The 13,575-nt window shown below is 50.1% G+C and overlaps 1 protein-coding gene across 1 annotated transcript; it reads right to left on the bottom strand.

The window, feature by feature from the left end:
• Nucleotides 1-372: 372 nt before the first annotated feature.
• On the bottom strand, nt 373-3,223 carry FEZF2 (FEZ family zinc finger 2). Its single transcript, XM_084247347.1, has 4 exons — nt 2,369-3,223; nt 1,890-2,024; nt 1,569-1,701; nt 373-646 (listed from the first exon to the last, which is right to left on the bottom strand). The coding sequence occupies exons 1-4, from the start codon at nt 3,206-3,208 to the stop codon at nt 387-389; spliced, it is 1,368 nt and encodes a 455-aa protein (XP_084103473.1). The 5' UTR covers nt 3,209-3,223; the 3' UTR covers nt 373-386.
• Between the last annotated feature and the right edge of the window lie 10,352 nt (nt 3,224-13,575).

Raw genomic sequence — 13,575 nt, 5'->3', positions numbered from 1 at the left:
TATATATGTATATATTCCGCGTTCGCTTGCACAGGAGGGTTTACATGGCTGTATAAAGACGTCTGAGGGCGCCGCGCTCTTCCGGGGCGTTCACGTGACAGGCTGGGGTTAAAACCGGCCGCTGGAGAAGCCGAGGCCTGACCTTAAATACGTTTCGGCGCACTGGGTTTAAATAAGTTTCCCGAATATACAAAGGTGGGAGCCGCGCGTTTGCTGCCAGTCATCCAGGAAACGTTTAGCTTTCCAAAAATACGCTGGTTTCGATAAATAGATTTTAGCCTCTCTGCTATAGCATTTTTTTTTCCTTTTAATTTTAGAAATAAGTTTATACGTGTGATCTGTTTTAGGGCGGGATGGGGCTGCAAGGGAGAGCGAGGCAGTAGCTCTCAGCTCTGCACTGTCCGAGTCAGGTCCTTTGTGGACGGGGCGGAGGGGCCCACGCTGTCGTGGAGTTTGCGCACGTGTTTCTTTAAGTCAAAGTTTCTGCAAAACCCTTTGCCGCAAGTGGCGCACGTGAAAGGCTTCTTGTCGTTGTGGGTGTGCATGTGGAAGGTCAGATTGTAGACCTGGTGGAAGGCCTTATTGCAGATGGTGCATTTGTACTGCTTCTCGCCGCTGTGGGTCAGCTTGTGGTTCTTGTAGTTCCCTACAGGAGACCGAAAACAAAAAAGTGGGGAGGTTGAAGTGGCATTGGGGGCGATGAGGGGGCGGGGGGCGCGTCCCGAGGTGGCTTCGGGCGCCCGCGCTAAGAGGGCGACGCTTGGCTAGGCGGGCGCGACCTCTTGGAGTGAAGAAGTTGTCAAACTTCGTACGCGTCAATCCCGGGGCTCTGGGCTGCAGGACGGGGAGCCTGGACCCGCCTCGCCTCCCCGGGGCCCCCGCCCCTCCGGGTCCCGAGGCCTGCGCAGCGCCCCTCCCGCTGTGCTCCGCGGGCGGGGAAACTTTGGCTCAGCCCAGCGTCGCACGGGTCCCTTCACCCATCTGCTGCCTCGCTCGAAGAAATTCGCACGAACCCGGGCTTCGTCCCTCATTATTATTTGTTTATTATTATTTTAAAGTGACTCCCTTAAGTCCCTCGAATACCACCTAGAGTTGCAAAAGTGTCTTGGAAAATCCTAGCGGGGCGCCAGACCTGGGACAGTAGAGTGTCTCCCTCCCCCACCCCCCCATCTCCCCCCCTATAGTTTTTTAAGTTGTTCCCAGGAGGTGGATTTTGCCTTGGATTTTTTTTTTTTTTTTCATTTGAAAGGGGAGTCCCGGCTACAAAGGGAAGCGTTTTCTATAGGGCGGCCCTCTTTCTCACACTTCCTTTCCCTCTACCCCTACACCATCCCTTCCATCTGCCCCATCTGGAGCCTCCCCGTGCAACCAGCTGAATCCAACGAGGTCTAACCCAGCCCTGAGAGCCTCCACCCAACCCGGCACAACCCGATTCCAAAGAAATGCTGCGCCGAGCATGCAGCTTTCCCGCTCGCTCCCTCTCTCCGGATCCTTCTTTGCCTTCCCGATAGCCGTGACCCGCCGAGTCCCGAGGTGAGGAGAGGAGAGGGCCTCGCCCGGCACATTACCTTTTTGGTGAAAGCCTTTGCCGCAAAATTCGCAGACGAAGGGCTTGTAGCCCGCGTGGATGCGGATGTGCGTGTTGAGCGTGGAGCTGCGGTTGAAGGCTTTGCCGCACTGGTTGCATTTATGCGGCTTTTCCTGCAGAGAGGGGCGCGTGCACAGTGAGGCCCAGGCCCAGGCCCAGAGAGAACCACTTCCGGGGCACTTTGCGGGGACACAGGCCCCCTGGGAGGGTTAAGGGGACCCCTTGGTCATCCTCTCCCCAAGGCTGTAGCTTAGGCACAGGGGGTTGCGCTCGGGGCGGGCCCGCCCCGGGGGCCACGTACCTGCGTGTGGATAATTTTGTGCCTGCAGAGAGTGCTGGCCTGGCGGAAGCCTTTGCCGCAGACTTTGCACACGAACGGTCTGGCTCCGGTGTGGACCGGCATATGACGCGTGAGGTTATAGTGAGCGTTAAACACCTACGGAAGGACACGAGGGGGCCTTGTGCAGCGTCCGTTTGAGGGTCGAGCGTCAGCCCGGGAAGCCACAGCCTAGCTCCTCCAACCAGCACCCCACTTCAGAAATCAGGACCCTTTTCATTTTGCACAGCTTTTCCCAACCCACCACTCACGTCAGTCCTGTGTGATCACTGACAACTGTATCCCCATTTTACAGAACAGGAAACTGAGACCCAACTAGGCCCCCCCATTAGCGTGGCCAGCTACTGAGGAGCTCGGAGATTTGAGAAACGGGCAGTTCAGGCTGTCCCAGGGGAGCAGCGGCTGCCGCTCACCCCTCCCGGCCCCACGTCCCCCTGCCTCACCTTGCCGCACACCTCGCAGGTGAAATTTTTGGGTTTGCCGTCCGCCGAGCCCCCGGGAAGCTTTCCGTGGCCCTTGACGCCCCCGCGCTCGGCGGTCAGGGCCGAGTTCTCTTTCAGCACCTGCTCCAGCGGCGCGGGCAAGCGCTCCTTGTGGGTGTAGGGGGCCGGGTGGGGAAACTTGTCCGCGGCCAGGCTGGCCAACTTGGCGTTCTCCAGCAAAAAGAGCTTGGGGTGTGCAGCCAGGGCGGCGGGGGTCTGGGCGTTGAGGAGGCCGGACGGGAAGAGGTGGCCGCCCAGGAGCTCAGACGGCGGGTAGGCGGCGGAGTCCAGGTAGTTGAAGTAGTAGAGCGAGCCGCTGGCCGGCAGCCCCACCGCCTGGTTGATGACCTGCGGCTTGATGACCCTGCCTGCGGGCAGCGCAGACGGCGCCAGGCCCAATTCGGCCTTACAGCATACGCCACAGTTGGTTTTGCACAAGCCGCTGGCGCCGCACACAGGAGCCCCCCCGCCACCACCACCGCCGGCTCCACCGCTGCCCGCTCGGAGGCTGCTTTTCCAGAGCTCCGAGTAACTGAGCAACGTCTTGGACGGCACCTCGTAGCCTAGGGGCTGGAGGGGGATCATGCAGGGCAGCGGCGAGCAGAGGTTGAGCAATTTCTTGCCCTGGCCACCGTCCGCCTCCAGCGCCCCCGGCCGGGGCTCAAAGGGCGCACGGGGCTCCGACGTCTTGGCCATGATGCGCTCGATGGAGAAGGCCAGCGTCTTGGAAGTGGCCGGCGACGCTCCAGCGCGCGGGCAGGCCGGGGGCACCATGGTCTCCAGGGAAGCCGAGCTGGCCATGGCGCGCCGAGCCGAGCCGTGCCGGACTGGGCCAGGGCGCAGCCTCTTCTCTAAGTCTGCATTCCGGAAAAGGCAGGGAGGGAAACCGCAATTTAATAAGCACCTTGTCGGGTCCAGGTCACCCATTTGCATTCAAATGAACAGGGGCAGAACAAAGTGCACCCAAGGGTACCAAATTACCGCCCATTAACCCGGCGCGCAAAGGAACCCACCAGTCCCTGCCCTGGGACTTTGAAAGGGGGAAGAAGGGGGAGGGTTTACAAAGGAAAAGGAGAGAGAGAGGAAAAAAAAGAAAGAAAAGAGCCTCAAATTAACCCCCCTGAGTTGGTCCCTGGACCCCGGCCTCCGCCACGCGCGCTGGGAGCTGGACAGTGAAGGGGCAAAGTTAAAGAGGTCCGGGAGAGCCACCTCGCATTTACCTTTTTCCCCCACCGCCAAGGAGATGCGTTCCGAGCCATGCAGCGTGTCTCCTCTGTCACATTTTGATGGCAAACATCTTCCCCTCCGCGTGAGATCACTGTCTTTTACATTCAGCTGACATCACATGAAGTCACTTGAAGTGGAATGACATGGGCGGCGGCGCGACTCCCGTAGCGGCCCCTCTGTTCCCCGCGCCTGCCGGCCGCGCCGCCACCGCCCCTCAAACTTTAAAAGGAGGCAACTGGCGCCCGCGCTCCCCTCGGGAAAGTGCGAGCGGTTCGCAAATCGGCAAGGAGGGAAGAGTCGGGAGGGGGAGGGGGAGGAATCGTGATGGTTTTGCCGGTGGAAAGAAGGGGGGGGGGTAGCCCAAACCCAGGCAGAGTTCCGTGCGTGATTCACAACTTTGGGGGCCTACAGGTTTGGGGGATGCGGGAAGGGCAGGAGGTCCTGGACGTGCCGCCCCAAGTGGCCCCTGGGTGTCCGTCTAGCCGCGGAAGTCTCCCTCAGCCCTCCGCAGCCGGGCTGGGCATCGTGCTAATAAACTGCCATTTACCCACGGAGCCGGCGCCAGCCCCGAACACGCGCAAATGATAATTACCTCATTAGGATGTGGCGCATGGACGCGGGCGCCGCGTTTGGAGGGGGAACTTGTTAATGGGGAAATATTAATTTATGCAAAAACGAGCTAGCCTTGGCTGGCGTCGGAGGTCGGGAGAGAGCTCCCGCCGCCTGAGGACGACCCCGAAGCATCCAGAAGAGCAAGGCCGGGCGCACAGATCCCCGGGGCCTCGGCGCCCGGCGGGCGCTCCTCCTGCGCTCTGGCGGGCTACCCGCCCGCGGCCGGGGGCGACGGCGCGGCGGGCTGGAGGGCCGTTTGAGATCTTAATCGATCAGAATCGCTGATGTGTGATCGGGTGTCTGAGGCGAAGCCCGCCTCTGCTGTTGGTTTAGGGCTGCGTGCGGGGAGGATTCGGAGGGCAGCTCTCCCCGTGGACGGGTACTTACTGTTTGTATAATTGAGAAGGTCCAATCTCCACCTGTTTAAGGAGCAGATTGAAACTGCAGAACCTCCCCTGGATCCTATTAAAACGTTTTTCCTCCTAAGTCCATTCAGCAGAACCAATTTTCCGAAGTGATTCATAGAGCTGAATTCTGCCAAGGCAGTTCTTTCACTTTTAGCCACTAAAGCACCGCGTGGAACCGGGTTTTGTGTTTTTGTAAAATAAAGAGAAGGATTATCAGAGGGGAGAGGGAGGGGGCCCGAAGGGGGGCGGGCAGAGACTTAGTGTGGCCAGAGGTACAAGCAGAGGGAAGAAAAGACCCTTTTCTAGACAGGCCCCAAGTAAGTTCGGAGGAATTCAGCGTTTTGTGCCTGGCGCACAAAAGCAGCGCGCTCCGCGCTCGGTTTGCAGGGGCTGAATTCATCTGTTTGCAGACCATTCCACCTGCGTATCACAACAAACTGCTCAAAGACGCTCCAGCACTTTCAACAGGCCGGGGGCTCTTGGTGATAACAAAAGTGGTCGAGGCTGAGGGTTCTTATGGGGATGGGGGGTGGGGGGTGGCTACCGAGAGAGCCAGCGAGAGAATTAGGTTTGGGAAAGAGGAGGGGGGAGCGCAGGGTTTTTTTTTTTTTTTTTTTTTAAAAAAAAAAAAAAACTTTTGGACGGTTTTGTTTGCGGGACAATTATATCTTGCCAGCCGGCTTTTGCAAGACCATGAGCTTTGTAGCCACAACCACAGTTTAAGAGGATTACGGTGGGTATAATATGAGCAAACAGGGTTGAGGGTTTGATAGTAAATTCCATCTCCAAAGACACACGATCTTTAGGAACCCAAGAAAGTGCTGGTGGAGGCAAACCCTCTCCTTTTTCACTCGGGACCAAGTCTTGAGGGGCTGAGTAGGGGGTCCTAGACCTTTCAGCTGTAAAACACCCAGGAAACAGCAGAGAAAGGAGGAAAGGCAAATCACTCGGTTTTCCTCTTCAGAAGGTCTCTCTGCTACTCATCCTCCCTCTAACACACAGCTTCAGAGGGGATATGGACTTGGCAGGTAAGGGAAAGTAAAAGTGGATTTGGAAAGCACGGGAGTGGGAACAAATAGAGGTCTCCGAGGGAAAGTGACCTGGAGGTGACTGCCGTGGGCTAATTTTTAAACCTGCCAAGCTTCAAAACTACCCCTAAATCCAGCAGTCAGCAGTCTGTTCCCCCACCTCCACCCCCCAACTTCCAGATTTCGAAGCTAGAAGGAGACTTGCTCTTCCAAAGGAGAATATTTCTAGATAGCCTGGTAATTTTAGAAGTTCGGAGATGTGGACTTCCAGATCCAGCGTACCCCCATTTCTACGTTAAAGTGAACACAGAGACATGGATACCCCCACCAAACACACACCAAACAAAAAAAAACCCAAACAAACCCACAACTCACCCTGACATTGAAACAGTATCAATACACCCGCAGGGTCTCAAAACCTGATTTTCTATCCCGACTTTCCTGTGGATCCCGTTCAATCACCAGCACTGCACCCCAACCCCCTTTCCAAATTGGGTAATTGTTGATCTCCGCAGCAGCTCGACAGATCTGCTGGTTTGAAAGCTCTATCAGGCTGAAAGGCTTCCAAAGGCTTCCTGTGAACCTGCCTTGCCATCCCTAGCGCTTTTTGTAGCTGCAGAAGCCATCTCCCTCTCTCCCCAGCATCACAAAGGAGTGCTACCTCCACAGAAAGAAAACATTTGGGTAAAAACAAGTTGCCCCTAATGTGCCTCTCTTTCCAAATGTTGGGTGAATACACTGGCTTTTATGAAAGTATTTAATTAGCTTCCACAAACTTCTCTTTCCCTTGCCTGCAGATTATATTGAAGTGGAGGGTTGGAAACTATTTTACACCTTGCCACTCACATGTTAATTAATCTCTATCTAACCCTAATTGCAGTTTATTCAAGCACCCGCTCAACAGCTCACCCACACAATAAACACTGATCCTACTTTTATACATATTACTTCACGTTAACACATTGAGTAATTAACTCCAGTACCAACTAATAGTGCAAACAAATATTTTCTGTAAACGAGATGATTTCAGGCAGAATAATAGAGGACTAGGGGAAAGTGGTGCATGGTGGAGGGAGTGCGGAGATTTCCATTCGCTGCTCCTTCACCTTCCAAATTTCATTCTCAATCTCAGCATCTTCGTTTTTCAGACTGAAATGTTTTTTTTTTTTAAAAAAAAAAACAAATAAAAGGAGCAACTCTAGGATTTAAACTTGGACGATTTTAGCAACTTGATGTAGGTGTTCTATAGGATTAGGGGCGACTTCGTTCTCCCTACATGTTTTTGGTGAGGGGGAGCTATCCAAAATGACTTCATTGAAGGGCAATAGGAGGCTCCAAGGATAAGCGGATGATTCACAGAGTGGGATTCATTCACTGAAAACGAATCCTCCTGCCTTCAAGAAGTCCTCTAACTTTAACACTCTGGTTTTCTGACAAAGGTGAAGGGAGACCTTGGTGACACACTGGAAGACGCGCTCTCACATGGATCCAGACTGGTAGACAAGCTCCACCATGGAGGTGCCGGTGCTGGGGTGGACAGTTGGCCCAAACAAACCACTTCACTGAGAGGCACGTGGTCATGGCCCAAGAATGGCTCGCTAGGCCTCAGAGTGGGCTCCTCCCCAGCGGCAAGACTCCAAGGCTGAGCTGGCCTGTCTGGCTACACAGCAGAGCCCGCTGTCTACCACCAGCCAGGACTGTACCCACTGTGGGCTCCTCTGCCCTGAGGCCTCAGCTCCCTGCCCACTTCATTCCCAGCGCCACAGTCAAAAAAGCCTTATGCTTTGCCCCATCTGGGCCACGTTTGGTCCTCAGCTTTTTGGCCTGGGTGGAGAAACACTTCCAGAGTTAGGCTGGACGTTCCTCTGTGCTCTTCCCACACTGCAGAGTGGGGGTGCCCGGATCTGGCACTTGTGGCCCTCCGCTGGACCTGACCCAGACCATGACCTTCGGGATCTGGGGCCAAGCCACTCTCAGACCACAGGCTGGGGATCCAGAGTCAACCACAAGGACTGGAGCGCAATGTTTTAATTGAAATCGCAGGTTTAAGCACAGCTGGCGGCTGTCTATTGATTTTGTAAGGGCTTCTCTTGTGGGGAGCATATTAAACATGACTGGTTCGGCTAAAACCTCCCCTCTCCTCCTGCCTCCTCCTGCCCCCTGGCCTTTTCATGGTCACTCCCCCCAACACTGTTGTGATGACTGGTTTAAAAAAAATTAATACCAAAAATCGCCCTCACTTTAACTACAAATTACTTAGCAGACGCTTTCCCGGTGTGTAGACAACCTCAGAGGAAAATCCCTTTCTGGAGCAAAAGCTTACACATTTGCAACACTTTTGGGATCACGAGGGAAAAGGCAAGCGTTTCTACTCAAGAAAGGTGTCACAATTCCAGCCCTAGTGGTTTTTATCGCTTGATTCCAGATGACAAAGGGCACTATTTATTATTATTATTATTAATTTTCTCACCTGATTATTAGGTTGCTATACAAAGTGCGTCCTTCTGTGCCATCTCTCTAGGGAGCTGAAAAGCTTGGGGGGGCCGATGGCAAGTTCAAGGCTGCTGAGGCTGGGGAAACACCCACTGGGCAGATCTGATGTTCTTTCTCTCTGCTCCTCCGTGACTTGTTGGAGGGGAAACCAAACCAAACCAAACCAAACCTAAACAAACTTTATGGTGTAATATTCCCCCTTCCTTTCTTCCTTTCTAAAGGGATATGTAGGGTCTGATTTACATGGTGCTGCGCTTAACTGCTGAAAATAGATTAAGTTCTGAAAAGAAATTCTTCTGCGATCACCCTTTTATTCCTCAGGAAGCATTTTATTGAAAACATTCGAACCGGCTTGCCAGTAGCGCGCTTGTCCAAGGCGCCGGGGCCTCTGCCTTCGGTGAGCGCGGTTTGCAGGATTACTGTGCCCGGCAAACAAAGAGCCCCAGATACCCAGCCGAGCGAGGCCAGGCGCGCCCAAAGAGTTCCCGGGCTCCGGGCCCCGGCATGGAGCGCTGGAGCACAATATCAGACCCGGACCTCCCGGGACACCAGGGAGGAACCAACTCCATCTCTCGCGTCCTCAGGGAGGCTGAGGCTCCCGCAGCCAGGGTGGCCGACCGCCCGTCCCACCGCACCATGCGACTGTTTTGCAGCGCCCCGTTGCATTCGGGGAGAAGTTTGCAAATCTCAGTGCACCCTTAGATTGGTTTTTACACTTGAGCAGGAGAGGCGGCTATAAATCAAGGGCAGCCACTTTTGCAGTCAAGCAGAGGGAGAGGCGGTGATGCAAACCTACCAAGATTTTTCTGATCTTCCCAACCCCCTCCGCGATCACATCAGAGGACGTTAACCACGGTTTCTGGAAATCTGGGCAGTGTGAGCGCTCCTAGGCCAGAGGGAGTCTCCCAAAAGAGCAGATCTACTTCTCCACCCGTGCAAGTTTGGTGCACTGTCCCCTCTGCCTTGGCTGCATATATAATAACATATATATGTATATCTATTTTATATAACATATATGCATATGTATGAATATGTGTATCTAGCTAGCTATCCATCTAGCTTCACTGTTATAGACAACCCTTCACTAGAAATGCCATTTAATTAGGAATCTGATCCAATACCCGTGCAGCAATTTGCCAGGGGACGTGTCATTTTGCCAGGCTCAATGGGGAAGGAAGTCATCTTGTAAAAAATGCATTTTCCTATTGCCACCCAATTTTGGTGTGCAACTGAAAGGAAACATTTATCAGGACCAATTTTTCTATTATATATTTTATACGCTCATATATACATATGTGAGCATGTGTATATACACGGAATAAAAAGGCATTTTGGCAAGTGGTGCGTGTCCTGTATGGTTGATGTTGATTTCTGACTCTCTGGGAAGACGGTTTAGGATCCTCCTTGTTATTTAACTTTGCAGTTAATTAAAACTAATGGTGGAGTCTGCCCAGAGGTAATAGTGTTAAGTTCTGAGAGCAGGAGTTAAGTCTACAAGGGGAGGGAGAGGCTGGAAGGGGCAAAGGAGTGAGAGCAACTGATTTCAGATTTGTCCAAACTTTGGGAAGATTGCTGGGCACTGCACAAGTCTGAGTTGGATGGCTCATCAGACAAGAACCTGAAGCGTTATAATCATTTACAAATGAATCTCTGGGCTCTGTTTGGTTTTATTTGGTTGGAATTTGATTGGAACTTCCCAGGAATGCATGTAAAGGATTTCTTGAGTTCTCACATGCTCACTCAGAAGTCTTCTCCTTACCTGGGTAAAGATTTGTGTCTCCCTTTTCCACCCCAGGAACTGCATAAATACTGAGTAGAACTCCATCAAAAATGATATAATCTCTGCGGCCATCGCTGTCACCCTCACACACACAGATCCTCCCTCTTTGGGGATTAATCTAGGAAAACAATCAGTAGACAATTATTTATTACTGAGACCCTATTATGGGTCAGACATAGTTAAAGACCCACTCTAGTCAGTTCTTATCTCGTCCTCTGAAGCCAGTATGTATAAATAATATGTCCATTATACAGATGCAAAAACTGGGGCTCCTGGAGCCCCAGGAGTCAAAGGCATGGCCAAAGGCACACATAACTGATAAGGTATTTTCTGAGCCTGTGCTCCCTCTCAAGCAACATGTTAAAGACCCAGAGCAAAACAACTGGTCTGAAATGCTGGTTGAGTGTAAATTGGGCCAAAAAATTTGGAAAACTGGTTGGTAGTGTCTACTAAAGTTGAATATTTGCATTCTTTTTGACACAGCAATTCCACATACTTTCAAGAGACCCATTAAAAGACATGTACCAGAATGTTCATAGGAGCATGACAGTAATAGTTCCTAATTGGAAATTGTCTGAATAACCATTAAGAGTGAGATTCACAATTAAATGATGATATGTTCACAAAATGTAATACTATGCATCAATAAGCATCTCCAAACAGCACAAGAGTCAATGAGACTCATAATATTGAGTAAATGCAGCCAGCTGCAAAAGACTACATATTGTGGAATTCCATTTAAATAAAATTCAAAAATAGGCAAAAATCGGGGCTACAAGGAGAGGCTTTGGGGTGCTGGTAGGAAATGTTTTCTGACCTTGGTTCTGGTTTATAGGTGTTCATTGACCTGTGCATGCTTTTAATTGAATACTTTTCTATGTATCTGTTAATTACACTTACTTGTTAATATTTCTATGTATTCATGTTATAATTTCTATATATTTTTTAATCGGCATGGGTTTGTCTGACTTGCCCTCTTCCCACAATTCCCCAGAGACATTGCTCCTTACTTGCCTCTTGAGTGATGCCCCTTTCATTTCTTCCTTTGGACTACAGAACCACATCCATTAATTGGCCTCTCATACGGACTTTTAAAAACAAGCTGTGTCCAAGCTTCTAACACATTTGTCTTTGGAACTGGGAAGTTGATCCAGCTCTCCAGGGAACCTGCAACGGGCTCAAGAATGCTTAATCAGGAGAACTTATTTGAAGATCCTTTTCACCCAAAACCTCAGCAGAGGGGTGGCAATGTTGAATTCACACCTGGACCCTTTGCCCAGAGCTCCAGTTGAAGAATCTCAAGCTAAGAATTGCCTCCAAATTTCCAGATCCACAGTATGGCAGGTTGCCTTGGGAGGTGGAGGATCTGGGTGAAGGCAGGAGGATGGGGATATGAGGTGTTTGTAGGAACTGGCATTAATCGAAAGCCTTGGCAAGTCCTTAGAGCCCAGCTCACTGGGTCTTGGCCCTACACAAGACCAGGCAAAAAAAAAAAAAAAAAAAAAAAGACAGAATCTTGGCTCTCTGGCAAGTGACCCAGTTAACAGAATGAGCAGTTTTGCTCTGGGAGAGGGTGGGGAAGTTTATTTTAACAGAAAAAAAGCTTGGAACACAGAACTCAAACCAAATACCTAACAATCCCTTTGTGCAAATCCATGGTGAATTCTGATAGTAGCACTGGTTGTAAAGCTGATCTTAGCACCATAAGAAAGATACCTAGAACGTACAACCAAAACATTAAAGTGGGGTAGAGGAGGCAAGAAAGGGTATTTTAATTCAGATAGACTAGAAAGAATTTTATTGTCTTGAAAGACTGAAAGGAGATATAACCCAAGGTGATATAATTCATTCATTAGTTAGCCAGCACACATACGTTGAGACTTTCTATACTGGTTACCATCTAGATGCTAGGGGAATGATGCCTACCGAGACAGACACAATCTCTGCCTCATGTAACTTACATGTCATCATTCAACCACCTCGTATGCATAAACGCTTTATGGAAATCAGGCTCTGGACCAAGAAATGTATATGGACACAGGCATGGCTAGGCTTGACCAGACTCTCAAAGAGAAACTTGTTACTTCATCAGAGTTCAAGAGGCTGAATTAATATTAACAGTGGGTTTTTGGAAGCATTTCTGTGATGGGTGGGTAGACTCCCTCTTAGGAAGTTCATCCCATCTTTTTTTCTAGAGCTGGATTCAGGTCTGGGTAGACTTGGTACTTCTTAAGATATTGTGATATAACATAAAACTTCTTTATGGGATTTGTAGGGCTGAGGGTCTTTGAGGTAGTGTGGGCTCTGAAATCAGATCAAGTAAGAAGCCTGGGTTATTTATCACTGAGTGGTGTGTTCACAGATAAGTTCCCCAACCTCTGTAAGCCTGAATTGGCTGTCCATGCAGGGAAAGAGCTCAGCACCAGTGGGTGATTGACTAAAGGAAAACCCTCGGGTCCTCTCTGGTGGCACAAGGGATTGAGCACAGCACTGTGAAGCTGTCCACAGCCTCTGTAGCATGAGTTAGATCCCCGGCCAGGGAGGTGACCCACATGGCACAGCAGACATCTCCTGGCTCGCCTGCTGCTCCCCTTGGCAGTGTATTTCAGTCAATCTGCCTGTTCTGTTCCCCACTCTGTCTCTGGTGATACCTCTTACCCCCCCACCTCTGGCCTGTACCCCAGTTCTTATATGCATAAATAAATAAAATATTTTTTTTAAAAAAAGGAACACCCTCAAAGGAACTTTGCTATTGTCATTACAACTATTGTTATTCATAAGCACCAGCCATCAGTCTGATTAGAAGGGAGAAGTCTCAACAATTCTTATTCTGTTCTTTACTTGTTTTTATAAACAAAGCAAGTTTTTTTTTCTGATTTAAAAATATTAATGGAAAGCTATTGGAAACAGCAGATAATTACAAAGAAGAATATTAAAATTGTGCATGAAATTGTGACCTATTACCCAGAAATCACAGACAAAATTTTGGCATAAACTCCTTCTATGCATTTTCAAGGTTGATATCAAATGATATATACTGCTTTAAAAGCTGCCTTTCCACTTTATATAGCATGAATATTTTCTCATGTTTTAAATATGCTACTTAAAATGATTTTAATATTTCTAGTACCCTACCATGTGCTTCAACATGAGTCAAACAGTCCTTTTCATTGAATATTTAGGTTGTTCACCTTTTTGATAATACTTCAGTCAGGAATATTCTCATACATATTGCGCATAACTTATTCCCTTAGGAGAAATTCACAAAGCAGATTTACTATGGCAAAAGATATGCACATTTTAGGGCCTCCCTGGTGGCGCAGAGTTAAAGACAGCACTAATATTACCAGTCACTGCAGCACCAGTTCCTTCCCCCTGCCGACCAAGGAGCTACCCACATGGCACAGCAGACCTCTCCTGCTTCACCCACTGCTCCCCTCAGCAGTATATTTCAGTAGATCTGCCTGTTCTGCCCCCCACTCAGTCAGGTGAATCCTCTCACCCCACCCCTGGCACCTCTGGCTTACACCCCAGTCCTTACATGTATAAATAAATCTTTTTTTTAAAAAAAGATATGCACATTTTGAAAGCTTTAGATACCAACTAACAAATTGTATTTTG

Source organism: Talpa europaea, assembly GCF_964194135.1.
Source record: "Talpa europaea genome assembly, chromosome: 11".
Classification (NCBI taxonomy): Eukaryota; Metazoa; Chordata; class Mammalia; order Eulipotyphla; family Talpidae; genus Talpa; species Talpa europaea.
This window is presented reverse-complemented; position numbering and strand designations above follow the sequence as displayed.

Bases quoted from the DNA above. Each gene is read 5' to 3' on its own strand.
- FEZF2 (XM_084247347.1), bottom strand. From the start codon at position 3,208: ATGGCCAGCTCGGCTTCCCTGGAGACCATGGTGCCCCCGGCCTGCCCG. The intron at 1,702-1,889 runs GTACGTGGCCCC...CCCTCTCTGCAG, and splicing joins ACAAAATTATCCACACGCAG to GAAAAGCCGCATAAATGCAA. The intron at 647-1,568 runs GTAATGTGCCGG...GGTCTCCTGTAG, and splicing joins CAAAGGCTTTCACCAAAAAG to GGAACTACAAGAACCACAAG.